At 40.5% G+C, this 27,249-nt stretch overlaps 2 protein-coding genes across 7 annotated transcripts in view; one reads left to right on the plus strand and one right to left on the minus strand.

Annotated features, from left to right (window-relative positions):
• The first annotated feature begins 2,212 nt into the window (after positions 1-2,212).
• On the plus strand, positions 2,213-18,623 carry MRPL44 (mitochondrial ribosomal protein L44). Of its 3 annotated transcripts, none has more exons than XR_635839.4 (5): positions 2,213-2,473; positions 4,353-4,821; positions 8,882-9,060; positions 12,147-12,375; positions 14,140-18,623. XR_635839.4 is itself a non-coding variant. In XM_009183179.4 (5 exons), exons 1-4 carry the CDS (start codon positions 2,295-2,297, stop codon positions 12,316-12,318), a joined length of 999 nt encoding a protein of 332 aa, XP_009181443.1. In that variant the 5' UTR covers positions 2,213-2,294; the 3' UTR covers positions 12,319-12,357; positions 14,140-18,622. The 3 variants fall into 3 exon arrangements, 2 of the variants coding, with proteins under 2 accessions (XP_009181443.1, XP_003908061.1); XM_009183179.4 differs by having other exon boundaries at positions 12,147-12,357; positions 14,140-18,622; XM_003908012.2 differs by lacking the exon at positions 14,140-18,623 and having other exon boundaries at positions 12,147-13,003.
• A 1,802-nt stretch (positions 18,624-20,425) lies between these two features.
• The window catches only part of SERPINE2 (serpin family E member 2), a 65,493-nt gene continuing 58,669 nt past the window's right edge, over positions 20,426-27,249 (minus strand). For all 4 annotated transcript variants that reach the window (XM_003908010.3, XM_009183180.3, XM_009183181.3 and 1 more), the window contains exons 7-9: positions 25,896-25,982; positions 22,816-22,899; positions 20,426-21,177 (exon numbers count right to left, since the gene is read on the minus strand). In XM_003908010.3, the coding sequence (XP_003908059.1) occupies positions 21,140-21,177; positions 22,816-22,899; positions 25,896-25,982 (209 nt within the window). In that variant the 3' untranslated portion in view covers positions 20,426-21,139. The remainder of the gene's footprint in view (positions 21,178-22,815; positions 22,900-25,895; positions 25,983-27,249) is intronic.

Here is a 27,249-nt window from a genome sequence, read left to right on the forward strand (position 1 = left end):
CCATCACTGAAGGAATATATAAGCAATATCGCTGGCATCAAAACACAAAAGGTTGAAGTGTTCCCCAAGGGTTAAAGTGAACCCTCAATCGCCTTACCTCCTCTTCCTAAGTGAGACTTTTCCCCACCCTTGCACCTGACGCTTACCCAGTGAGAACTCGAAAGTTGTTGACATCTGTGAGCTTTGATCAAATTAGGGCTACCAGCAGGTTAAAGGAAAAATCAGGTTTTTGAGGGCCAAAAAACACATTAGCCTTTTTCTTCCTTAAAGTTTTCTGAGCCTGGGTCCTGGAACCAAGTGCTCCTCCTATTACGTGTTTATTGAATAAATTAACAAATGTATGAGCAAATTTTAAAAAACTGGCTAATTCCTGAGCTCCATGAAGGGCATTAGTAAATCTTTTGAGGACCTACATTTTTTAATCTGCAAATGACGCTTTCATTGTTGTATGACTGAGAAACTCTCAACACGGAAACACCTCATTTTAACTTGATTGTGCTACAACGGACTTTAGATTATTTTTCCTAATAAATGAAATTCTACAGAAATGACAGTTCTCTGCCTTTTCTCCTAATCCATTTATTGGATTGATGTTCCATGAATTTTCAATACTTTACATACATTATAACAAGGTCAACTGTGACCTCCTTTCACCCCTTCTTGGAGAATTTCCTTCAACCGTGTGTGCTCAGGCCCTCTTTTGCTCTCTCTCTTCCCAAAGGGAACCCTTTTATAAGCTGAGATGAACCATTTAGATTCTCCCTTTGGAAATGGTCAAGCTGAGAAACCCAAACTGAGTTGTATGATCATGGCACTGAAGGTTCTCCAGCTAAGTCATAACATGCTTTGTGGTCTGTGTTTCAGAGAGATGAATGTAGGTGAGCTGTATCTGGGGAAGGGAGCTGGTACCAGGCCAATTACAGTAACCACGGAAAGAGGTGAGGAGAGCCACCAGGTACCTGCAGTGGAAATAAATGGAAAAACCACTTGGTGGTAACTGGACCGAAGAGGCGGTTTGTGGAAAGAACAAAGACACAGGAGTTCAATCTGGGTGACTGCTGGGGACACAGATGCCTTTAAAACATAGATCTCAGAAAGCATTGCCCCTTTGAGAGTCTAGATGTTCAGCAGGCAACTCAAAACGGGGAATTCAAACAAGCCTCCCTTTGTGACTTAATATGTTCCTTTAAAAATTGTACTGTATTAACAGTTTGATAGGAAAGCAATAGAATTACACTGTTACAGAGTGTTAAAGAAGGAAGAAACTAATTCTACCGTTACCGTTTTATGATTTTTTCCAGTCATTTTCCGGATGTTTAAAAATACGTACTATTGGGCTGGGTGCGGTGGCTCAAGCCTGTAATCCCAGCACTTTGGGAGGCCGAGACTGGCGGATCACGAGGTCAGGAGATCGAGACCATCCTGGCTAACACGGTGAAACCCCGTCCCTACTAAAAGATAGAAAAATATAAACGGGCGAGGTGGCGGGCGCCTGTAGTCCCAGCTACTCGGGAGGCTGAGGCAGGAGAATGGCGTAAACCCGGGAGGCGGAGCTTGCAGTGAGCTGAGATCCGGCCACTGCACTCCAGCCTGGGCGACAGAGCGAGACTCCCTCTCAAAAAAAAAAAAAGAAAAAAAAATGTACTATTAGATTGCTTTTAAAGAAAAATGTTAATTTTGGATAAGCCAACATTTCTGAGTCTAGGGTTTCCAAAACTAAGGCTTTTGGAGACGTGCTGGGTCAAAAATAGAAGCTCGGTAAATACTTGCTCAATAATGGCAGTACTGATGGTCTGGAACACTAAATATAAATAAAAATGTTTTCGTTTTTGAGGATTTAAATGTTTCCTTAACTTGAACGTGAAACAGATTTTTGTTTGTTTTGCTGTAACGAGAGAAGAAGGAACAAGAGAGTAACTGACAGGGTGAAGCAACCTCTCCCAGAAACTTTTGGACGCAAACGCCCTCAAACCCGGATCATTGGAAAGTAACGCCAATGGAGGAGAGAACCAGCGCACGCGCAGCACCAAGGCGGCCGCCGTCACCCCGCCCCGGGGCTGTCTCCGCCCCCGCCCTCTCTCAGTCGCCCCGCCCCCGGGGCTGACTCCACCCCCGCCTCTCTCAGTCGCCCCGCCCCCGGGGCTGTCCCCGCCCCCGCCCTCTCTCAGTCGCCCCGCCCTGGGGGCGGTCTCCGTCCCTGTCCTCTCTCCGCGTCCCGGGTTCCGGGGGAAGTGTGTTACGGGGACACTGGCCCGACTACTTTCGTTCCGTCCTCCATCGCTCTCTCCCGTGCAATGGCGTCAGGGCTGGTAAGAGTGCTGCAGCAGGGGCCTCGCTGCCTCCTTGCTCCAGTCGTCCCCAAGCTGGTCCCTCCGGTTCGGGGAGTGAAGAAGGGATTCCGCGCCGCCTTCCGCTTCCAGAAGGAGTTAGAGCGGCTGCGCCTTCTGCGGTGCCCGCCGCCGCCCGTGCGCCGGTAGGAGACACCTCGGGAAGGGGTGTCAGGGTGGCGGTCGCAGACACGGGGTCTTCCTCCCGCGGCGTTGTGCCTGCGGCTGATGCGCCCCAGGATTAAGCTTTAGGAAGTTTGCGATAGAGACACCCGTGAGCTGTGGGCGCGTGGCCTGAGGCAAAGAAAATGGATTTGTGCCGCGGGTGGTAGAGCTTCAGGCTGCTCCCGACGTTTTGAAACTACCATTTAGGATTTTGTCTACTGGAAATTGGGAGAAATGGGGCTGGCCGGAGGGTCTTCCTTATGTGGACTTGGGTGTTGTAGCCCCCATTTGTAATACCTGAGAATTCCGATAAGCGAGAAGAAAGCAGTCCACAGCATTGTAAATTAAGGAGAAAAAAAAAAATTAATCTACAACCTGAAGTCTACTGTCTAGAGAAAAAGGAAAAAAAGTTAGCTTTCGATTTTTGCCCTAATTAATGTTGTTCTGGTAACAGGTTTGGCAGAGAGACAGGTTTTTATGGCTTCAAATCAGATCATACATAATTTAAATTCCTTCATCTTTTTCTCTTTAATAATGTGTCTTTGACATGTTGTCATGGCATTACAAAGAGATGTACCTCACTCTTTTTTATGGCTCTGTTTATGGGCTTATGAGCTCCATATTATTGCCATTAAAACCTATGTAACAGCGTGTATCTTTATTTCACCTTTGGGGATGCATATGTAGTATGTAATTTTGAATGCTATTAGTACTTTAACGTTGCCCTCCAAAAAATGTTGATCCACTTTGTACTCCTACCAGTAGGAACGGTCTTCTAACAGATAAGTTTATGGCAAAAAATAAAATCTCTTCTTAATTCCCATTCCCTTGTTTATTATAAGGTTAAGTATTTTAGGCTCTCAAAGTTGGAAGAAACTTTATGGTTTGTACAGATTATATAGGTGTATATATTATATGTATATCTTATGACTTTCAACCCAGCTTTTTATACTTTGCTTCCCTTTGTTCCTTAAAGGGGTTTTATATTGTGTTACGTGTAAGTAATCCAGAGATGACTTAAAGTATACAGGAGGATGTGCATAGGTTATATGCAAATACAGGTATACCTCATACATATTGTAGGGTTGGTTCTAGATCACGGTAATAAAACGAGTCACGTGACTTTTTAAATTTCCCAGTGCATACCTAAGTTATGTTTATACTATTCTGTAGTTTATTAAGTATGCAGTAGTATTGTCTAAAAAGCAATGTATGTACCTTAATTTAAAATACTTCATTGCAAAAAAATGCTAACACAGACACAAAGTGAGCACATGCAGAATTGCTACAAACCTTTAATTTGTAAAAATAAAATGCAATAAATCTGTGAAGCACAATAGACCAAAGTACAGTGAAATGAAGTGTGCCTGTACTACACCATTTATATGGGAGACTGGAGCATCCATGAATTTCAGTATTCAGGAGAGTCCTCGGAACCAATTCCCCACAGATATTGAGGGATGACCATAAATATAACATACCTAGTGTTTATGGCTTGAATCTGTGAAATTATCATTTATGTTTCATACTTAGGTATAAAACATAGTTTCATGATTAGAGCAGAAATAAGGAACCTAAAAGGCTAATGGCTTAGTCTTTTATGTTGAAGAACCAATTTCATGTGACAATTGGATCAACGGGAAAATTAATCCGATCATATATGTAGAATATAGCAAGGGACTTCCAGTATTTATCTGACTTCAGTCTTAACATTTAGAATATCAGCCTGGCATTAAAAAGAAATATAACCTTCTTTCATTTCCTTTATATAATTAATAACATTACAACACAGTGAAAAATTTTTATATCACAGTAAGAGGTTGTTCTCTTTACCATCTCTTACTATCTTTACATTTTCAGTTCCGAGAAGCCGAACTGGGATTACCATGCAGAAATACAAGCTTTTGGACATCGGTTACAGGAAAACTTTTCCTTAGATCTTCTCAAAACTGCATTTGTTAATAGCTGCTATATTAAAAGTGAGGAGGCCAAGCGCCAGCAACTTGGGATAGAGAAAGAAGCTGTACTTCTGAATCTTAAAAGTAATCAGGAACTATCTGAACAAGGGACATCTTTTTCACAGACTTGCCTCACACAGTTTCTTGAAGACGAGTTCCCAGACTTGCCCACTGAAGGCATCAGAAATCTTGTTGCCTTTCTCACTGGTGAGGAAGTCGTGTGTCACGTGGCTAGAAACTTGGCTGTGGAGCAGTTAACACTGAGTGAGGAATTCCCAGTGCCCTCGACTGTATTACAGCAAACTTTCTTTGCAGTTATTGGAGCCCTGTTACAGAGCAGTGGACCCGAGAGGACTGCACTTTTTATCAGGGTACGTAATTATTAATTGGACATGCTTGAGAAAGACAGAAGGGAAAATTTTCTTTTGTAATTCGCTTCTTTGATACATCACCTTGGAAGTGAATGTTTGTCCCAAGAAAAACTGAGAAAAACCTAAAACTTTTTTATGGAAGGGCTGTAATTATTCCAGTTGTCTCTTATTATGGATATCATAAAAAGTGAATATTAAATTGTGGGTTGTGATTTCTGAAGGACCACAAGCCATGTCATCTTTAAGTTTACATCCTTAGGGCCAAGGATACTGCCTGCATGAGAGATACTCAGTAGATGTTTGGTGAATGAATGAAGTCAAAGGACAGTATGCAGAGGCCTGTGCTTCAGTACCAGCTGCTGTCTGCTCTTCCAAGTGATAAATCTTGGATTTCAAGTCCCTCTAATGCCTAACTCTTTGTTAGCTAGTGACTTAGCTAATTCGGTTTCTTAATTGGTACAACTTGACTCTCACTATCCTTTTGTAATTTATTAACTGGGAGAAGTTTCATCCTCTGCCATTGGATGAAAACATGAGATTTTGTTCACTTTTTGATAATAGAGAGTCCACACAATCTCTTTAAGTCATAAAGACAGTTTTGATTCAAGCATCTATCTGACTGACATTCAGTCCTTAAACCAGCATCACATGCTATTGGAATCTGTTCATTTAGTTTTGATACCAAGTTTGATAATTTTGTTAAGAGAATATCTGTATTTACTGACACTTCAGACTTTGTTCATAGGTAAGACCTATCTTTCTCCCCCCAATTAGTTTTTTCTATAAAAATTCTGACAAAGTCCTCTTTGATTTCCATTCTCTTTACTATAACCTCTGTGGAGTTTAAATAATTTTTGGTCACCATTTTGAAATTCTACAAGGTAGTCATGAAACTATGTTGGAAATATTTACCATATTTTAATGCCTCTTAACAGTTCCAAGTAAAGATCTTACGAAACATAGATAATTCAAATATCTGTTTATAAGTTGAGCTTTGATGTCTCTCATAGTAGAATTGACAGGTTTGGATTGTCCTGTTTCATTTGTTCATCCACTTAATGTTGAGTGCCTTACTATGGGCCAGGCACTCTGCTGAGCTCTGGAGCCACAATCTAAATAGGATTTGATCCTACTCACAGCTCGTTAGTTAGATGGAATGCAATGTGGAAGTGCTTTCCTAGAGGTGTTAAGGCGCAGAGTGAATTCAGAGTTCAGGCAACAACCAACTTTAGTAAGGGTAGGAAAGGTTTTATAGAAGCGATTTGTGCCCGTAAAAAAGATGTTTTGGGAAGACAATGTCAAGGGTGAGCGTGTGCTTGGGAACTACAGTTAATTTTTTGTGACTGAATCATATTGCGTTTGGAGAAGTGATCAAAGATGAGTCTGGACCTTCAAGAGCCAGTGTACAGAAGAGCCAACAGTGTTACTCAGAAAGTGGTTTGGGCGTCAGTATCAGTGTCACTGGAGAACTTGATAGAAATGCAGATTCTCAGGCACCCCCTCAGAGTACATAATCTCTGGGAGTAGGACCTAGGAATCTTTTTTTTTTTTTTTTTTTTTGAGACAGAGTCTGCTTTGTTGCCCAGGCTGGAGTGCAGTGATGCGATCTCATCTCACTGCAAGCTCCGCCTCCCGGGTTCACACAATTCTCCTGCCTCAGCCTCCCAAGTAGCTGGGACTACAGGCACCCGCCACCATGCCTGGCTAATTTTTTCTATTTTCAGTAGAGACGGGGTTTCACTGTGTTAGCCAGGATGATCTCGATCTCCTGACCTCGTGATCCACCCGCCTCGGCCTCCCAAAGTGCTGGGATTACAGGCATAAGCCACCGCCCCCAGCCGGAATCTGTATTTTAAGTAGCTCTCCAGGTGATATCTCTGCATCTGGAAATGAGAACAGCACTCTTAGCCATGCTACGGAGTATGTATTTTGATCTTGTATAGTGACAGCTGGAGTTGTTCTAAGTGGGAGGTTTTTAATGATCAAATGCGCATTTTAGAAACGTCATTTCTTCATACCCCTTCCCTATTCTGGGGAGGTGAGATTGGAGTATTCAACTTACACCCTACTAGAAAGTTCTAATAATAAATTAGTAAGACCAGGAGCAAATAGCAAAAAATAGAAGGTAATCACTTAAGAAAAATTGAGCTTTCTTTCTATGTTCCTACTAATATCTTCGATGGTGGGAAAGAGTTGTGTTTCCTTACCTTACACTTGGTTATTCTATATGACAGATAAGTTCAGTGATTTTTATATGTGTGCATATACATACATATCCCATAAGGCATATCTACTTCTGTACATTAAAACATTTCAAAATCCCCTACTGAGAATGGATTTATAAATTTTTTTTTTTGAGACAGTGTCTCACTCTGTTGTCCAGGCTGCAGTGCAGTGGCACAATCACAGCACACTGCAGCCTCGACTTCCTGGGCTCAAGCCATCCTCTTATGTCAGCTTGCCTAGTAGCTGGGACCACAGGCACGCGCCACTATGTCCAGCTAAATTTTTTTTTTGTAGAAACGCGATCTCATGGTGTTCAGGCTGGTCTTGAATTCCGGATCTCAAGTGATTGATCCTCCCACCTCGGCCTCCCAGAGTGCTGGGATTATAGGTATCAGCCACCATGCCTGGCCTAATATTTTTTATTAATGAAGTTGAAAGTGTTCTGGTGCTTGGAGGAGTGTTGTAATGAATTGACTTCATTTCATGAACTAAGGGGTCTTTTTAAATTTCTTCCCTCCTGCCTCCATCCATCCATCCATCCTGTTATCCTGTTACTAATGTTTGTTAATACAAGTTAATTGGAATATGTAAATTGCTGTAAATTAATGTTTGCTTCCATAGTTTCTATACAGCATAATGCTTTTTACTGGCAAAATCAATTCTGCTTTGAATGTTCATAATTTCTCAGTTATCTTAGTCATATAAATAATTATTAGTATGTTACAGTTTTAAAAGTTTATGTGAAATTATTAAGCGATTTTTAAAAAATTATTTATTATTATTTTTTGAGACAGAGTCTTGCCGTGTTGCCCAGGCTGGAGTGCTGTGGTAGCATGATCTTGGCTGACTGCAACCTGCACCTCCCAGGTTCAAGTGATTCTTGCACCTCAGTCTCCCTTCTAGCTGGGTTTACAGGCGTGCACCATCACGCCTGGCTAATTTTTGTATTTTTAGTAGTGACAGCATTTCACCATGTTGGCCAGGCTAGTCTCAAACTCCTGGCCTCAAGTGATCTGCCTGCCTCGGTCCCCCAAAGTCCTGGGATTACAGGTGTGAGCCACCTTGCCTGGCCAAGTTTTTAAAAACGTTATTAATGGAAGAAATATTGTTATCTAGAGGCTCTGAGTGCCATTTTACATGAGTTTCTGTAAGAAGTTACTACTTTTTATTTGTTAACTCAATTCTTTAAATATTTTTTTTTTAGTAGTAGGAATATAATTCTGAATTATAAGATAGGGCAGGGTGTGGTGACTAATGCCTATAATTCCAGTACTTTGAGAAGCCAAGGCAGGAGGATCCTTTCAGGCTAGGAGTTGAGACCAACCTGGGCAACTTATGGAGACCTCGTCTCTACAAAAAATTTAAAAACTAGCCGGGTATGGTGGTGTGCACCTGTAGTCTCAGCTGCTGAAGAGGCCGAGCTGGGAGGATTGCTTGAGCCCAGTAGTCCGAGGTTTCGGTGTACTTGTGATCACACCTCTGCACTCTAGCCTAGGCAACAGAGTGAAGCCCTGTCTCAAAAAAGAAAAAAAAAAAATTATAGGATTCTACCTTCTGTGGAATTTTGGTAGATCATAGTACTTGAAATAGGTTTCTTGGGCTTTCAAGTTTTTTTAATCCAACTATGATTTTTGTAATAAAATGTGTGTAAAAACTGGGGGAATGAAAAAGAATAGTACATTTTTGTCTTTTGTTTCCCATTAAGTTTTAAATTTCTGTTAAAAATGTACTCTGTGGCTTCTCTAATTTAAAAAGTGTAAAGAATATATTTTGAATTGTGGTCCTATTGTTCTTTCTACTAATTAAAATGTATAAATTGTATTTTTATATGTAGGACTTCTTAATTACTCAAATGACTGGAAAAGAGCTCTTTGAGATGTGGAAGATAATAGATCCCATGGGGCTATTGGTAGAAGAACTGAAGAAAAGGAATATTTCAGCCCCTGAATCAAGACTTACAAGGCAGTCTGGTGGCACCACAGCTTTGCCTTTGTATTTTGTTGGCTTATACTGGTTAGTGAAATTTTAATCATAACTTTATAACTTTGAGGAAATCCTAAAAACAGACTCCTTACAAAGCCTTAAAAACAGACTCTTCACATTCCATAAGGAATGTTAACATAACCTCTTCAAATTCCGTAACGTAACTTCTAATTGCATTAAAAGATTTAAAAAAAAATCTCTTCCCCATGTTATTATTTACTACTTCCCTTCCTGCTAGTTATGCTTAGGGGAAGAATCTTGAGTTTTGCTAATAGTGGCTTTTGTCAGCCAATAATATTTGCTGTAGACTTTCAGTATGTTATCTTAAATTTTTCTGTGTAAAAGTACAAATGTTGACTTGTTCATGTTACAGATTGAACCTTAATCCATTCTTGTCAGTAGCTTCAACTGAGCCTAGATCTGGAAAAGGAAGGGCCTTAGTTATCCATCAAAATGTATAAATCAACCCATGTTGAGAGCTTTTTAGTTTTGTTTTTTTTTTTTGAGACGGAGTCTCGCTCTGTCACCCAGGGTGGAGTGCAGTGGCCAGATCTCAGCTCACTGCAAGCTCCTCCTCCCGGGTTCACGCCATTCTTCTGCCTCAGCCTCCCAAGTAGCTGGGACTACAGGCGCCCGCCACCTCGCCCGGCTAGTTTTTTGTATTTTTTTAGGAGAGACGGGGTTTCACCGTGGTAGCCAGGATGGTCTCCATCTCCTGACCTCGTGATCCGCCCGTCTCGGCCTCCCAAAGTGCTGGGATTACAGGCTTGAGCCACCGCGCCCGGCCAGAGAGCTTTTTAGTTTTGTTAGTAAAAAGTTGACCTGCCCCAAATTAATCTCAGATGTTAAGATTAAAGTGTTAAATGTAAATAGTGAATATTTAAAATAGCTAGATTAAGATTTAGGTAAATATTTTTCTAATCCTTGTATCACAAAAAGACTTTATAAGTATAAAAGAAATAGAAGTTACCACGTGGGGAAAATGGATAGTGTTGTAAAAAGTTTTATTTATTGAAATGCAAAAACAGTGAGCTACTCTTTGTTACTTGTCTGTTTGGCAAACCTTTTAAACATATCTTTTATCATCAGTTTATACACTGCTGATAGGAAAACAATGTACCATATTTCTGTGAATAATTTTGACGAAATGCCAAGCATCTTAAAATTTTTTATGTTCTTTGATTTTGGTATTTCAGCTTTTGGTTGTTTGCCTTAAATTTGCAGACAAATTTTGTGAACAAAGACATTTGTTGTTTACCTCTTTATGCTCCATACCTTGAACAGTTGCTGGGACGTGGTGGTCAGTAAATAGTTGTTGAACTGAAAAACAATTAGAAATAAATTTGATATTCCACAAGAGGGAAATGATACATGTACATGATGTAATATATAGTACAGCTATTACAGGCAACACTTTAAAAGAATTTTTAATGAGATTGGGATATTTTAGAGAATGATCTTTTATCTTAAAAAAAAATGTAAGAAGTCATTTGCCGTATCATTACAGTGATTACTGTTGGGTAGTTGTGTTTTTGTAGATTTTACATAATGACTTTAAAACATGATCAATGATAAAACCAGCAACGTTAGACTAAAAACAAAATTCTATGCTTGTTATTCACTTTAAGATGACTTTTTCTGTTTCTCAAGATTTGTGCAAATTTGTGTTTATTATTATAAAGTTTAACTTATATAACATTTGTTTCATTTCCAATTATTGTCATAACAGATGTTTTTTAGCAAATTTATTGTTGTTCTTTGTGTAGCTTCACTAGTTTTTCTTTAATTTGGCTTCAGTCTTCACTTTCAAATCAGTTTATATCGAATCCGATTTAGTAAATGCAGTTGCTGTGCATGAAACTTTCTGGAGATGCTTCTTTTAATGGCACAGATGAAATTTTAGGTCAGAAAATTTCCAGGAAGTAGTTAAATATATTTCAGAAGTAGCACAACAAAAAGGATTATAGTTATTTGATGTGCACATTCTACATTCTCTGCTCCCCTGAAGGAACATTTCACATTTTTTAAGAAGATAAATTGTTATGATATAGAAATACCAATAAAGCAGAGGAATACCTACATTAGATTTATCAATAGAATACTCATAGCCAACATTGAGTATTACCTCACTTGGAAATAAATTAGACTGGGTTAGAAATATATAAAATAATTTTAAAATCTGAGCCTGTTTTGAAGCTCTTTTTTTTTAATTTCATTTCATTTTTTTTTTTTTTTTTTGGAGGTCTCACTATGTTGTGCAGTCTGATCTCGAACTCCTGGGCTCAAGCAATCCTCCTGCTTTGGTCTCCCAAAGTGTTGGTGTTAAAGGTGTGAGCCATGGGGTGGCCAAGGTGGGCGGATCACAAGGTCAGGAGATGGAGACCATCCTGGCTAACACGGTGAAATGCCCGTCTCTACTAAAAATACAAAAAGCTAGCCTGGTGTGGTGGCGGGCACCTGTAGTCCTAGCTACTTGGGAGGCTAAGGTGGGAGAATGGTGTGAACCTGGGAGGCAGAGCTTGCAGTGAGCTGAGATCGCACCACTGCACTCCAGCCTGGACGACAGAGCGAGACTCTTTCTCAAAAAAAAAAAAAAAAAAAAAAAAGTGTGAGCCATCACGCCTGGCCTAAAGTTCTTAATTTGAAGTATAGAACTGGTTTCTCATTTGTGTTAAAGTTTAGATGACAAACTCAAAAGGCATAATTTTTTCAACAGAATCTTTTCCCAAGTTATGTCACACATTAAAAATAAAAATAGTCATAATTCCTGATAATATTTTTACTAGTTTCAGGGTTTTGTAAGGAGATATTTATTTACATATTCTTCCAATTCTCTCATCAACAATTGAAAACATAGATACTACTTGCTTTTTTGACTTGATAGAGTTGTATATATTTCTAATGAAACATGAGTGTATCTTTGTCTAATTACCATATGTAATGAACTTGCAACAAATCTAGTTAAAATCCAAAAGATGATCTATCAAAGCTATTGTGTTACTTCTAATGTGTGTTATTGAAATAAGATGTAGATGGCATAATTGCTTTATAACTGCTTTGTGTACTGTCTTATGATATTCCATGTAATTTAAGACTACTATTTGTTCTCTTTCTAGTGATAAAAAGTTGATTGCAGAAGGACCTGGGGAAACAGTATTGGTTGCAGAAGAAGAGGCTGCTCGAGTGGCCCTTAGAAAACTTTATGGATTCACAGAGAATAGACGGCCTTGGAACTATTCCAAGCCCAAAGAAACCTTGAGAGCAGAGAAGAGCATCACTGCCAGCTAGCCAGCCATGAATGTGGCAGCCTGAAACTTGAGACTGAAAGTGAGATAAATGTCAAAGGTGTTTCAAGCCAGACATTTTCAAAATTGTGAAGAAATAGGTGGTTTTTTTTGGTTTGTTCTTCTTTTTTACTGTGTTCCCAAAATTAAATAAATGTTAATCAAGTCACAGTGTTTTTGATTTTGTTTTTCTAAAATCTTGGTTTGATCAAATCTTTTTTTTTTTTCTTGAGATAGAGTCTTACTCTGTCACCCAGGCTGGACTGCAGTGGTGCGATCTCGGCTCACTGCAACCTCCACCTCACAGATTCAAGCGATTCTCGTGCCCCAGCCTCCCTAGTAGCTGGAATTACAGGCATATGCCACCATACCCGGCTAATTTTTGTATTTTTGGTAGAGATGGGGTTTCTCCATGTTCATCAGGCTGGTCTTGAACTCCTGACCTCAGGTGATCCGCCTACCTTGGCCTCCCAAAGTGCTGGGATTACAGGCGTGAGCTACTGTGCCCAACCAGATCAAATCTTTTCTTGACATTTTTACAAGAAATTTTCCTAAAGTTCTTGATTTAATTGTATAGAATTTGTATAATTAGGTGTATTTCATTTGCCTCTAGCTTTGAGGTATCATAATTTATGTATCTTATGTGAATTTTTTGCTGTAATACCAATACTTATTTTCTCCACATGTTACATTGCATTTTAATTTGATATACCCAGTAATGGCAGGAGGTTGATGAACTTTGCTTCTGTAATACAATTTTAACTGAAATAGTAATGTTAAAACTCTTTGGGAAATGCATGGTGTAGATTATAAGTAGGCAGCTATTTACATGATCCCCAAATTCCAAGTTTAAAATTCTGTATACTTCTAGTATGTTTCTTACTCAGTTTCTATTGTAAATAGCAGGAAAAGGCAAATGTTATGCTTCTCAGAAATTGCCTTTTCTAAGAAGTTGAAACTCAAAAACAGCTTAAAATGTTAATGGTGAAGGGAAAATAAAGCATAGATTTCAGTTCAATTTAGTATTCTAGTCATAATAATAGTACGTACCAAGCACTCTTCTAAGTATTGGAACACATTTAATTCAGCAGAGAGGTTTTGGTGTTCTAATCCTTTGTGGTCAGTTCAATAATCCCCTAACTGCAAATTCCTTTTGATTTATCATTTTTTAAAAACTTTTTGGCAACAGTTATTTTTAGTTTGAGTCTTCCAGTAGTCACTCGCGGGGGTTAACAAGAATAGCAGGACCTACGAGTTGAAAATAGAAAAGAGGTAAAATGTTAAAACCAACAGCACTTTTACCATGAATTTATTTATTTATTTTTTAGACGGAGTCTGGCTCTGTTGCCCAAGCTGGAGTGCAGTGGTGCAATCTTAGCTCACTGCAACCTCCGCCTCCTGAGTTCAAGGGATTTCCCTGCCTCAGCCTCCCGAGTAGCTGGGACTACAGGTGCATGCTACCATGCCTAGCTAATTTTTTGTATTTTAGTAGAGACGGGGTTTCACCATGTTGGCCAGGATGGTCTCAATCTCTTGACCTCGTGATCTGCCCACCTCGGCCTCCCAAAGTGCTGGGATTACAGGTGTGAGCCACTGCGCCCGGTCTGACGTTTTTTTATAAAGAAAGGTAAAGGAATTTTGAAGTGCCTTTCCTGAGACTGGCTAGGAAAGTGGAACTTGAGTTATATTACAGGGTTTATAGTTCCCCAAGATAAAGCAGAGACTTTTTGGAGGGGAACATTTGAAAAACAACTAGTTGACTGAATTGGTAGGTTAAAAGTAAGTTAAAGTTGACCCTTGAACAACGTGGGTTTAAATTTTGCAGATCACTATGTATACGCGGATTTTCTTCTGTTTCTGCCACCCTGAGACAGCAAGACCATCCTCTTTTCCTCCTCCTCTTCAGCCTACTCAGCGTGAAGACAAAGATGAAGAGCTTTTTGATCATCCATGTCCACTTAATGAGTCGTAAATATATTTTCTCTTCCTTTGATTTCCTTTATATTTTTTAGCTTACTTTGTTGTAAGAATAAAGTTTATAATACATATAACAAAATGTGTTGATTGTTTATTAATATCAGTAAGGCTTCCAGTTAGCCATAGGCTATTAGGAGTTAAGTTTTTGGGAAGTCAAAAGTTACATACAGATTTACTGCTACGTAAGGTGTCAATATCCCTAATCCCTGCATTGTTCAAAGGTCAACTATATTTTACCGTTTTTTCAGAGTTAACTTCAAATCCTAGTAATGAAACACAAGGATAGAGGACCAAAACCAGTGGTAAAATGCCATTTATGTGTGTTACTCACAAGTAAACATGATTCGATAGGCATCTCATTGGTACTGTAGGAGAAAGGAGATTATATGATGAACTTTTCTGGAAAGCAGAAGACATCTTATGACCACTTATTCAGCGTCTGTGAGATGGCAGAATCTAGCTGTAGTATGATTCTAATTTTTTTTTAAGGTAAACATTAAGAAAGTCTAGAGAATTCATTTGCAAACCCAGTAATCCTTTTTCACCCCCGCTAAATAGTGTTGATTGTGCATTCCCAAATTTCGCCTGCTCAGGGGAGTTTGCAGGACCTTAACCTACAATCTTGGAGGGGAACTATCCTTTTAGGTTTTCAAGCTTTTAAAACTTGAATGCTTCCAAATTTACATGTGGGACAAGTCTAGCTCTAGTTGATAAAACTGCTTTGCAAGTAGAGATCCATATGCCTCACGTAGAATGTAATTTCAACATATTTCTAAGTAAAGGCTTCTTTGAACTTAAGTTGCACTTTTTAAAAGCACCCACTAAAATAGGGTAGAAATGTAGAAAATTTAGAAAAATTGACATACATTTTCAATTGTGTATCATATATAGCTTGAAGTTTGGAACCAGTCTCTGAGTAGCTATTTGTCCTATGAGCCTAACTGCATAAATATGACATGTGGGCAGAAGGAACATGTGAGTACAAGGGTGTCGTCAAATGGTGCATGTGACCAAGAGCATTCAGTGACCATGTGAAGGACTAGCTTTTTGACTAATGCCTCGTCCATGTTGAGAAGACAGTCATAAGACTGGAAGGAAGCACTGACATTTGAATTTAGGTTCACACCAGAGAAAGCCATTAGTCATTTACTTTGAAATTCCGACTTTTTCCACCTTTTCCCACTCTCTAGTTCCCTGTGCCCAAAGTGTAGTTGTACCAAAAACATCCCCTAGCCAAAAATGCAACATTAATGTCTACAAACTTAGTTACATAACCCCTATTCTTTTAAATTCATACTCTTTATTGTATGCATATGTATAATGAGGAATATTTTTCTCAAAATGTTGTATGTGGTCACAAGAAAGTAAACTAGAAACTAATACTAAACTCCAAGTAAGAATGGAACAAATGGGAGCTTTTTGTGTTCAGCGCTGTACTGATTTTGGCCACAAGATGGTGCTGTAATCCTATTGCACAATTTAGTATGTGACTTGTGCCATTATGGGGAATCTATTTTCTACCGATACAGGAAAGATTATGTCTATATGGCACAGGATTACCATGAAATATGACTTTTCAACGCCCCTTTCGGCTCTCACATTCCATGAATACTTCTTCAGGAGCCAGCTCACCTTGTTCTTCCCTCGCCTTTGGATGTTACAAGAATATGATGTATGAACAGTGCACCTCTGATGTGAAGGTATGGATTTTTGAGCTCTTTTCTATTCACTGAAAAGAAGGAAGACTGCAGGGCTGCCATAGATAAAACTTTTAAAAGACTTTTTTGCAGGCCTCTTCTTGCTGTTTCTTTCTTCCTACTTCCTTTTGTTGATAGGAGAAGATGCACTGCGGAGGCAAGGGAATCCTGTATCCATCGGGACAGTTCCTGAAGCCAGACGTAGACAGTCTTCCCATCAGGATGGCCAGCTCACAGCATCCCTCAGCAGAGGGGTGTGCCCTGAGGATGCTCAGCTGCTGGCATGCTGCCCAAGTTCTCCATCCTAAGCCCACTTTGTTTTTTTTCCCCTCAGTTCATCCCTGTTCCATCTCCCCCAGCCTTAGTTTGCAAAGCCCCTCAATCGTTTCCTCTGGGACCTAGAGGCTCTTAACTTTGGTTGGGTATCAGAGCACTTACTTGAAAGCCATGGTTCTCTCTGTATAATACCAAGAATGATTACTAGATCTAATCCCATCATGTAAACTAATCACAATTTTTCCTGGAACTTACGCAATCAAAAATCACAATCGTACATGCTCCTGAAAAAAGAAAGATGTTTTGGCGTTGCTGATGTTTGTGCTTTCCATGAATACTTACTTGTTGTTCATTTATCTGCCTGCCTATGAGTATTTGCTAACTACAGAAGACTAATGGTTTAAGAAAACTTTCTGGGAGAAAAACAATTGGGAAAATTAAAAACATTAACTTATTCCTTCTTCAATTGAGGAAGAACTAACTACATTATTTGATTATTCAGAGTATCTTTTCATCTGAGCTGTTGCATATTAAAATCGCAAATGAAGGCCTGGCACAGAGGCTCATTTGCATGTAACCTCAGCACTTTGGGAGGCCAAGGTAAGAGGATTGCTTGAGCTCAGGAGTGAGACCAGCTGTGCAGCATAGCAAGACCCTGTCCCTATTTTATTTTATTTTTAAAATTTTAAAAATTTCAAATGAACTCAGTTTGCTCTATTCTGATCCTCTTTTTTGCAGAAGACGTGAGTAAAGAGGTCATTGGAAGAATATTTCCGAGAGGGGAAGAGTTTGACTTTCTGACGATGCTTCCTGTGCATCAACTATTGATGTTAGCATTTTCACACGAAGACCTATCAGTAAGGGCCAGGAGACATTTAGCAATAGACTTACACAGTTAATAAGACAAATCTAATTTTAAAACATCAGCTGACCATCTTCAGATGAACTGACTTGACACTGATGTTCACGGGGTTCCTGGCCGTCCACCACCAGGACTCAGTTCTTGGTCCTGGGATTTTTTACTGTTTTTTGTCTAGGAAGGATAGGCATGGAGGCCGGCCACTCTTCTCTTGACCTTTGGCAAGAGATTATAAACTTCAGATGAAGGGGGTATAGCACTAAGAAATTTAAATCTCATTTTCATTTTGCCACCTAGTATTTTTTTTTTTTTTTTAGAGATGGGGTCTCAGTAGGTTGCCCAGGCTGGTCTCAAACCCTTGGGCCTCCCGAAGTATTGAGATTCTAGGAGTGAGCCACTGCACCAGGCCCCTAATAATAATTTTATCTGCAAACATTAACAGTGTACTTGGTGTGAAGAAGAACGGTGATTTCTGATTTTGCAGATTTCTCATTTAAATCACACCATCTCTATTTTTATCTTCAAGATTCAAAAGAGGGTCAAGATGGGATCATAAACTTAGATGAAGGAGGTATGGCACTAAGAAATTAAAAATTTCACTTCCATTTTGCTACCTAACCATAATTTTATCTGAAAACACTAACGATGCACTTGGCGTGATGAAGAACAGCTGTTTCTCATTTTGCAAATTTCTCATTTAAATCACAACATCTCTATCTCTTTTTCTTCAAGATTTAAGAGATGGTCGAAGGCACAGTTTGGGAATCCCCAGAGAAATGGGGCTCTAAAGCCAGTCGTGTCTTCTACTCCGGCCTCCCAAAGCAGACTCTCAGTAGGCAAATGACACAGTGTCTTTCCATGTTCACAGGAGGTCGAGGACATAGAAGTCACCTCCCAGCTTACCCAGCGCTCACCTCTCTCCCAGCTGTCACCACTGATCACTCTTAGGAAGTGGGCAATTGCTCATCTGCTGGCCCAGGGGAAACGCCTGCATTCCTGCTCTTTCTTACTCCCCCTGCATGTGAAGCTCATGTATTATTCAGTTTTTCATTTTCAGAAAACAGCACTCCCGGTACAAAGGCCATTCCCTTGGGCCTCTTTGTAAACTTCTGTTATGATTGGGATTTTCTTTTGCTTCAAAATTTCCTGTCATATCTCCTTTTTAGGACAGAGTCAAAGGCCAGTAAACCGGAGCTTTCAGTGTATTTGTGTCAGTACCTACTCTCCTCCTCCACGGTGTCCAAGGCAGAATCGGAAGTACCCATCTCATGACCTGTCAAAAGAATGACTACACTGATGGTTTGTCTGTTTTAACAAACGTCTGTCATTTTGTTACTTTAGGAAAACTGCAGCCTGTCTCTTGTTCAAACTCAGTGTGACATCTAATCTATATGATAAATTACTTGCTCAAACATGTCTATATACTGAGGCTGGAGGACTGCTTGAGGCCAGGAAATTTGAGAGCAGCGTGGGCAACATAGCAAAGACCCCCATCTCTACAAAAAAAATTTTTTTTTTTAAATTGCCAGGTGTGGCGATGCATGCCTGTAAGTCCTAGCTATTCAGGAGGCTGAGGCAGAAGGGCTGCTTGAGCATAAGAGTTCAAGGCTGCAGTGAGCCATGATCACACCACAGCATTACAGCCTGGGCAACTGAGAGATCTTGGAGTGATGGTGTAAATGAGAACTTTGCAAAATGAGAAATCACTGTTCTTTATCACACCAAGTACACTGCTAATGTTTGCAGATAACATTATTATTAGGGGCCTGGTGCAGTGACTCACTCCTGTAATCCCAATACTTTGGGAGGCCCAAGGGTTTGAGACCAGCCTGGGCAACATAGGCAACATACTGAGACCCTATCTCTAAACAAAAACAATTAATAGATAGCAACATGGAAATGGAATTTTAAATTTCCCAAAAAAAGTTTTAAGGAAAAAAAAAAAAACATGTCTACACAGCAAAAATGATCTATCACAGGCCTGTACTTTTTGTGGCAGTCTCTAAGTCTAAATTTATTTCAGTTTCCCTCAGGGAAAGGAGTTTCCATAAATTTGATCATTTTGAAGTAAGACAAGGCCTACAGACCATTGACTTAAAGATACCAAAATGTAAGCCGGGCACGATAGCTCACGCCTGTTATCCCAGCACTTTGGGAGGCCGAGGCAGGCAGATACCTGAGGTCAGGAGTTTGAGACCAGTCTGGCCAACATGGTGAAACCCTGTCTCTACTAAAAATACAAAATTAGCCAGGGGCAGTGGTGCGTGCCTGTACTCCCAGCTACTGGGGAGGCTGAGGCAGGAGAATTGCTTGAACCCGGGAAGTGGAGGTTGCAGCCAGTCGAGATCACGCCACTGCACTCTAGCCTGGGTGACAGAGCAAGACTCTGTCTCAAAAAAGAAAAACAGAAGAAAACAAAGTACACATACATAATTGTGAACAGCAAAGCTCAGCCCACTTGACAAATAATTCCAAATGGCAAACTGATGGAGTGCCGAATGTGAGGTTTTAATGTATAAAGGCAAGGAGGACTCAAGGGCTAAAAAGAAAAAATGTTTTTAAGTTTTGGTAAATATTTTAAACTTAAATTCTGATTTAGGTTAGACCACATAAATCTGTAAGAAATTAGTTTTTTAAAAAGCAGGCAAATGGTAACATCAGAATTAGGATGTTTGTAGGCTGAACGCAGTGTGGCTCATGCCTGTAATCCCAGCACTTTGTGGGGCTGAGGTGGGTGGATCACTTGGGGTCAGGAGTTCAAGACTAGCCTGGGCAAGATGGCGAGGTACATCTCTATAAAAAGAAAAAGGAAAAAAAAAGAATTACGATGTTTGAGTTCAACTTGGAAAGTTACCTCAAAAAAAACCAAAAACAAAAACAACAAAAAAACACAAAAAACCTGTCATTTCGAAAAACTCCTGCCTATCACCAATCACCAAAAACGAAACAGTCCCTGTTCCCTGAGATTTCCAAAATACATGGCACCCAGCAACTTCATTCTGCACTTGCTACAAAATCCGTTTCTTTGCTGAGAATTCTTAGCCATTGCTGGAGTGAATGTAGCTAAGATTAGAACTAGGATTACTGTAGTAGTTAACTCTGTTGCAGTGATCTATAAAATGAGGTGTGTTGAAGCGGGTAAAAATGTTTGATTGTCAGGTCTAGAGGAAAAGGATAGGAAAAGTTTCCGGGCTTTGAATTTCCTGATGTTTACATAAGTACAAAAGTTTATAAGAAGACGCTGACGTATGTTTAAAAGGCTCAGTTTCTTCTATTGTATTTTCAAATAGCAGAGAAATAGCTTTATTTTTACTACTCATAACAGTTTATTTTTACTTTGTACAAAATACAAAAATGCAAATCCAAGGAGTACAGACCAGTAGTGACAGGCACACTGCACAACAGCAACCTTGTCTAGCAAGACATGGGTTTTTTAAACTTTATTTTAGTGAATACATGCATTATATAAAACAACAACAACAACAACAACAAAAACACAAAGAGGCTAGAGATTTCACCGTTTCTACCCCCAAAATAATGCTTGCTATCAAGACTTTGGAGGGGGATGGGGGAAAGGAATTTAAAAGGCAAATAATATTTTTTTCATAAAAAGTAAAAGCTACCATAAAACATTTTTTTTTCTGTCACACTGATTAAATTTCTTCTGAGAAGCCGCACATATAGACAAAACAAAACAAAAATTCCTGAACTGGACAAACAGCAAATACTCAAGAGGGTTGTTAACCTAGGTAACAGTTCAGTAGTTTAAAGAATCTTTTAGACATTTCGAAGCCTTTCTAATCATTCCTCAGTACAGTGTTCCAGCCATCCTGCTTGTTTTTTCCCTCCAATACCTCCCAGAACAGAAACGCTTGCATCAAGTCTGTTCCTAAGAACTAGTTTTGAAAAAGAAGCGATGTACAAAAATATTTAACAGAACTATGAAAGATGCAGGAAAGGAGTCTTTCTTTGTAGCAAAGTAGTCGTTGCTTTGCATGGTTTCTTTTGTGTACTCTTCAGGGTTTGTTTATCTGCCCCATGAATAACACAGCACCTACAGAATTAAAAGAAAACAATGCATGACTCTAAATTAATAATCCTTAAAATAAGAAACAAGGATGAATAAAAAATAAGAAACAATCAATCATGTTTGACCTCTTGCTCAATAGTGTTGCCCATTAGAACTTTCTGCAGTGGTAGAGATGGTCTATATCTTTGTTGTCCAGCATAGTAGCCACTAGTCACATGTGGCCAGAGAGTGCTTAAAATGTGGCTAGTGTGACTAAGAAATTGAATTTTAATTTTATTTTTTATTTCCTGAGACAGAGTCTTGCTCTCTCACCCAGGCTGGAGTGCAATAGCGCAATCTTGGCTCACTGCAATTTCCGCCTCCCAGGTTCAAGCAATTCTCCTGCCTCAGCCTCCCAACAAGCTGGGATTACAGGCACCCACCACCATGGCCAGCCAATTTTTTGTATTTTTAAGAGATGGGGTTTTGCCATGTTGGCCAGGCTGGTCTCGAACTCCTGACCTCAGGTGATCTACCCGCCTTGGCCTCCCAAAGTGCTGGGATTACAGGCATGAGCCACCGCACCTGGCCAGAAATTGGATTTTTAAAGTTAATGTTAAGTAGCCACATGTGGCCAGAAGCTCCCTCATTGGCTGGCTCAGTTCTGGAGCATGCCAATTAGAACATCACAGATGCAATGAGATAAGAGGATAAGGAACTATCTTGTATTACTGATTACATAAAATAGTAAAAGCTAAAATATACATATTAGTGCCTACTCTTGTACCAACAAGAAGCCAACCTCTCTACAAAGATAAACTTATACTTCATAATTGTAATAAGCAGTCAGCACTACTGTTGTCCTCATTTTAAAGATGAGGCTTAAGGCCAGAGCCAAGTTTGAACCATGACTCCCAGAGCAAAAATCTACTGTATTAACAGTTCCCAAGGTATTTCAATAGAGTGGGCTTATAAAGTGACACGGTTTGGCTCTGTGTCCCCACCCAAATCTTGCCTTGAATTGTAATAATCCCCATTTATCAAGGGCAGGACCAGGTGGAGATAACTGAATCATAGGAGCGGTTTCTCCCATACTGTTCTCGTGATAGTGAGTGAGTTCTCACGAGATCTGATGGTTTCATAAGGGGTTCCCCACTTTGCTCGGCTCTCATTTTCTCTACTGCCACCCTGTGAAGTGGTGCCTTTCACCATAATTGTAAGTTTCCTGAGGCTTCCCTAGCCATGTGGAACTGTGAGTCAATTAAACCTCTTTTCCTTATAAATTACCCACTCTAGGGTATTTCTTCATAACAGCGTGAGAACAGGCTAATACACAAAAGCTGAAGTTATATAGCTTCTAGCAAAATTGAACGACCACATTTATATAAATATGGAAAAGTCAATAGAGGTCAAAAGTGTTCCTAAGGGATGCTGAGCCTCTCTGTTAAAAACAACAATCCGCAAAACCTAGAATCTTGTCAGTGTGTAAAAGATTCCATCACATCTGTAAACACAGCCTTTGTTTTCCTATCTCTTTAACATGGGTGGTTATATTCGAAGCATTTGCAACTACTGACATTAGGGAAATGGATTATGGGCACCACTGTTGGATATAATGAAGAGTGCAAGATACCTTTTGAAATTCTAACAAAGAGGGAATGATGGAAGAGGAGAGTCACTTACCTGTAGGATTATGTCGGATGAAAAACAGAAAAGGTCTGTCTACTATAAACCAGGGAGGCGATGATCTTGCAATTAGAATTGCAGCTATGGGAAGAAAAGGAAAATATGTTGTGCACATTACATGAGGCCATGTAAGCATAAGGCCAGCAAGTTAGCTAGCTTCATGGAGCCTCAGAGGCTGGTGTCTGAAGACACACTTAATGTTTGTCCCATAGGCTGACCATGTTACAACAGGCTCAGTGGTCACCATTTACTAAGCCTACCTTGGGCCAGGCCCTTTACATTACTGTGTCATCTCTTCTACAGAAGCACCATCTCTGATAAACGTACTTACTCCTCATAGAGTTTTGATGAGAATTAAATGACATAAGATATATTATAGCTCTTGGAACAGTGTTTGTCACTAAACACACCTAATGCATATTCATTGTTATTATTAGCTATTTTTTTATTCACACCATCTGCTTTGCTGATAAAGTCCCTGCTCCTTTTTTTTTTTCTTTTTTTTTGAGATGGAGTCTCACTCTGTCACCCAGGCTGAAGTGCAGTGGTACGATCTCGGCTCACTGCAACCTCCGCCTCCAGGGTTCAAGCAATTCTCCTGCCTCAGCCTCCTGAGTAGCTGGGACTACAGGCGTGCGCCACTACACCCGACTAATTTTTGTATTTTTAGTAGAGACGGGGTTTCACTATGTTGGTCACGCTGGTTTCGAACTCCTGACCTCAAGTAATCCATCCGCCTCAGCCTCCCAAAGTGCTGGGATTACAGGCATGAGCCACCGCGCCCGGCCCCTGGTCCTGTTTAGCTTCTCTAAATCTTTTCTGTATATAAAGGCCCAGCCCAATTCTTAGCTTTCGTGTCTGTGCCTTCTCCTTTGGCACACTATTTAGGTTTCCTTTGCACTGGAATGTAGACCACTCATCCAGGACCTACTACCTCTGCTATTCAACTCACCAGGTGTAGGCATCTGACTTGGAAAGCAAACTTCTTTAGGCTCATGGGTCTTGGTCATTCCTTGTCTGCCAGGCTTGCTTCCACTTAATAAGCCTGAGCCAGGGCCTCAAGGAAGGGTAGGCGTGTGGCATTACTACCACATGCCTGTTGCAATGGCTCAGTCCTCTTGCTCAAACCCCATAAAGTATTGAACACTTGGGCTTGATGTTATAAAGGAAACACCTGCAGTTATGCTGGAGCAAGGCCTTTTCCCAGGGTTATTAAAAACAAGTATTAAATAGCAGGTGTTATGGACTGAACTGTGTCTCCCCCCAGATTCATATGCTGAAGCCCCAAACCTCTAATATGACTATATTTGGAGATAATGCCTTTGAGGAGGCAATGAAGGTTAAGTAGGGTTCTATTCTAATAGGACTGTTGTCCTTATTTGAAGCGGGAGAGACACCAGGGATGTGTCACATGGAGAAAAGACCATGTGAGGACACAGGGAGGGGCAACCTCTGGAGATCCAGAGATCTCAGGAGAAACAAACCTGCCAACACCAACAGCTTGATCTTGAACTCCCAGTCTCCAGAAGTGCAAGTTCTGTTGTTTAAACCACCCAGTCAATGGTATTGTGTCATGGCAGCCCAGGCAGACTAAGACAGGAGGACCTGGGCAGTTACATGGGGCCTTGCACTGGGTTTAATACTCTGGTGTTGCTATCTTGAAACTCTAAATACATTTTGAACAAGGGGCTCCATATTTTCATTTTGCACAGGACCCCACAAACTATGTAGCTGGTCCTGATAGTTACACTCGGCAAAATTGGTCAATGACTTTTAGATGTTACTACTTAAAATCACCTAGAAAAGATAAAAAGCATCTTAAAATTTCCAACCCTCTTATTCCAGGGTCTTTGTTTTAAATGCTACTTTAAAGGAATTTTAAAAATGTTTATTCGAGGCCGGGCGCGGTGGCTCAAGCCTGTAATCCCAGTACTTGGGAGGCTGAGACGGGCGGATCACGAGGTCAGGAGATGGGGACCATCCTGGCTAACACGGTGAAACCCTGTCTCTACTAAAAAACACAAAAAAACTAGCTGGGCGAGGTGGCGGGTGCCTGTAGTCCCAGTTACTCGGGAGGCTGAGGCAGGAGAATGGCGTAAACCCGGGAGGCGGAGCTTGTAGTGAGCTGAGATCCGGCCACTGCACTCCAGCCTGGGTGACAGAGCGAGACTCCGTCTCAAATATATATATATTTATTTATTTGAGAAAGGCAGTCACACATCCATTGTGAGTATAACTGGTATGTTTCAGTAACCAGGATATTTGACCCAGCTGCAAGTGTAGCTAAGATTTTCACTTTATGGGCTCAGAGAGTTGGCCAAATCTATTCATCTAATTTCCTACAGATAACGAGGGGTGAAAAAAACTGACTTACGATTGTTCTGTTTTCTCCTTCATTATGTAAACCACTGAGGAGGAAGCAGATGTGGATGTTCTAATTATCAAGGAAGGCTGTAAAACAATCCTGCCACAATTGAACAGATGCTGGCGAATTCTTCAGTTTATCCTGGATAGACCTGATTGCCTATTTTCTTTTAAGTATTTGTTGTTTATTTTATGTTTAAATCTGAAGATTGGTCTTTTTTTGCCAGTAAGAAGCCAGAACATGTTTTATCCTCCTGAGAGCAGGGGTCAGCAAACCATTGTCCTCAAGGCAAGTCTCCCAGGCTAAATCCTGTTTTTATAAATAAAGTTTCATTGGAACACAGCCACATCTGTTTACTTGTATTGTTGTTGGCTGTTTTCATGCTACAATGGCAGAGCTAAGAAGCTGTGATGGAGACGGTATGACACACAAATCTGAAATACATACTTTCTGGCTCTTTATAGAAGTTTGCTGACTCCTGTCCCAGAGGAGTTTCTCTCCCTGAAATGCTTTTCTTTAATGAAACAGATTCTGAGCTTTGTGGTTACAGGTCTTCAATCTGTCTGTACTCACTGCTGTCTCCCGAGGGTCAACCCACACACAGTGCCTGGCTGGAAAGAGGGTGCGTTACATATTTGCTCAACCAATGAGTATACAGGAGTGTGTCTGCTCCCCTGCTAGAGGAAGTCCTGCCACGTGACCCAGTGCTTACTTGTTGCTGCTGAAGCTTTGGTTCCATCTTCACTGACTTCAATTTTTGCTTTTTGCAAGATATGAGAAACATGGAGGTTTTCTGACCCTGTTTCCAGAAAATAAAACAGTATCAGCATTTGTTTGATTGACAGGCCATTGGTTGGTTGGGGAAGTAACCTCAAAGCTCAAAGCCATGGCAAATTCCAATTTTTAAAGTGTCAGAAGACATGACCTCTGACAGTCCTGGTGTTGAAGGCTGCAGACAGCTGTTACTTGTGAATTTCAGTCCCTGCTAGGTGAACTGTGATACTCACTTCTGGAGAGGGGCCCAGGCCCTCAAATGATTTAGTGCCTCTATCAGTTCAATTCTGATCACTAGAATTGTATTTAAAAAATGAAAAGAGCAGAGCTATAAAAAGGAAGCCCAGTTTTCTGGAAGCAGCAAGGCAACAAGATTATTTTTCAGTTACAGAATGCAGATGCAAAAGGGATTTCAGACAGCACTGACAGATGGGGAAACTGAGCCCTAGAATGTGAAGTAATCTTCCCTGCAATCATACAGCTAGTTAGTGGCAGAGTAAGTCCGGGCTCTTCACAACAGCCACTCATGTCATGGGCATAGGAGTGAGAGAAGAGTGCTGAACAAGAGAAGAGTTTAGATTCTCCTGGAAGGGCCAAGGCATACATGCAGTTGTGTCTCAGGGACCTTCTGGTGAACTCACTTTACTTCTCAGCAAATTCTGACCATTCCAGCAGCACCCATTGGGTATAGCGTTCACAGAGAATGCAAACTGAAGTTGACATGAGTCTGGATGGGACATAGGTCTGGATGCAAAGGGAAAATGTGCTTTTTGTGTCATCTGCTTTTGAACTATCTGCACCAATGCCCAGCTCTAATATGACCAAATTGTGACTGAGATGCACATTTATAGGGCCCAAGTTACATGCAGTGTTAAAGAGAACTCTCCAGGAGAATGTGGGGCACCTGGTTCTTCCTGTGAATACCCCCTATTTAGCATTTCAGCTGCTATGAATAACCTCGAAGGGCAACGTGCAGATGAAAATGGTACTTCTCAGTCTTTGCTGGGCTGAGGGACTGTGTTAAAATGGATTCTGGTTCAGTGGGTCTGGGTTACACCCAAGACTGTGCATTTCAAACCAGCTCCCGGGTGATGTTAATGCTGCTGGGCTGGAGGCCTGAGTTTGAGTCATGAGGGATTAACGGCTATGAGAATATCCATGGAGCTCAGGTTCACCAGGGCAGTCATGTTTGTCCCCAGAACAGGTACTAGGTGTTTACTAGCACGCAACTGAAGCAGGCAATGAGCTAATTTCTTACCATTCAAGGTTATTTGCAAACTGGAGTACAAATC

This window comes from Papio anubis, chromosome 10 (genome assembly GCF_008728515.1).
Source record: "Papio anubis isolate 15944 chromosome 10, Panubis1.0, whole genome shotgun sequence".
NCBI classification, from domain to species: domain Eukaryota; kingdom Metazoa; phylum Chordata; class Mammalia; order Primates; family Cercopithecidae; genus Papio; species Papio anubis.

What these genes read in the sequence shown, in the direction of transcription:
- MRPL44 (XM_009183179.4), top strand. Translation starts at nt 2,295, where the DNA reads ATGGCGTCAGGGCTGGTAAGAGTGCTGCAGCAGGGGCCTCGCTGCCTC. An exon ending in CCGCCGCCGCCCGTGCGCCG is followed by an intron (nt 2,474 to 4,352) that starts GTAGGAGACACC and finishes TTACATTTTCAG; the next exon opens with TTCCGAGAAGCCGAACTGGG. An exon ending in TATTTTGTTGGCTTATACTG is followed by an intron (nt 9,061 to 12,146) that starts GTTAGTGAAATT and finishes TTCTCTTTCTAG; the next exon opens with TGATAAAAAGTTGATTGCAG.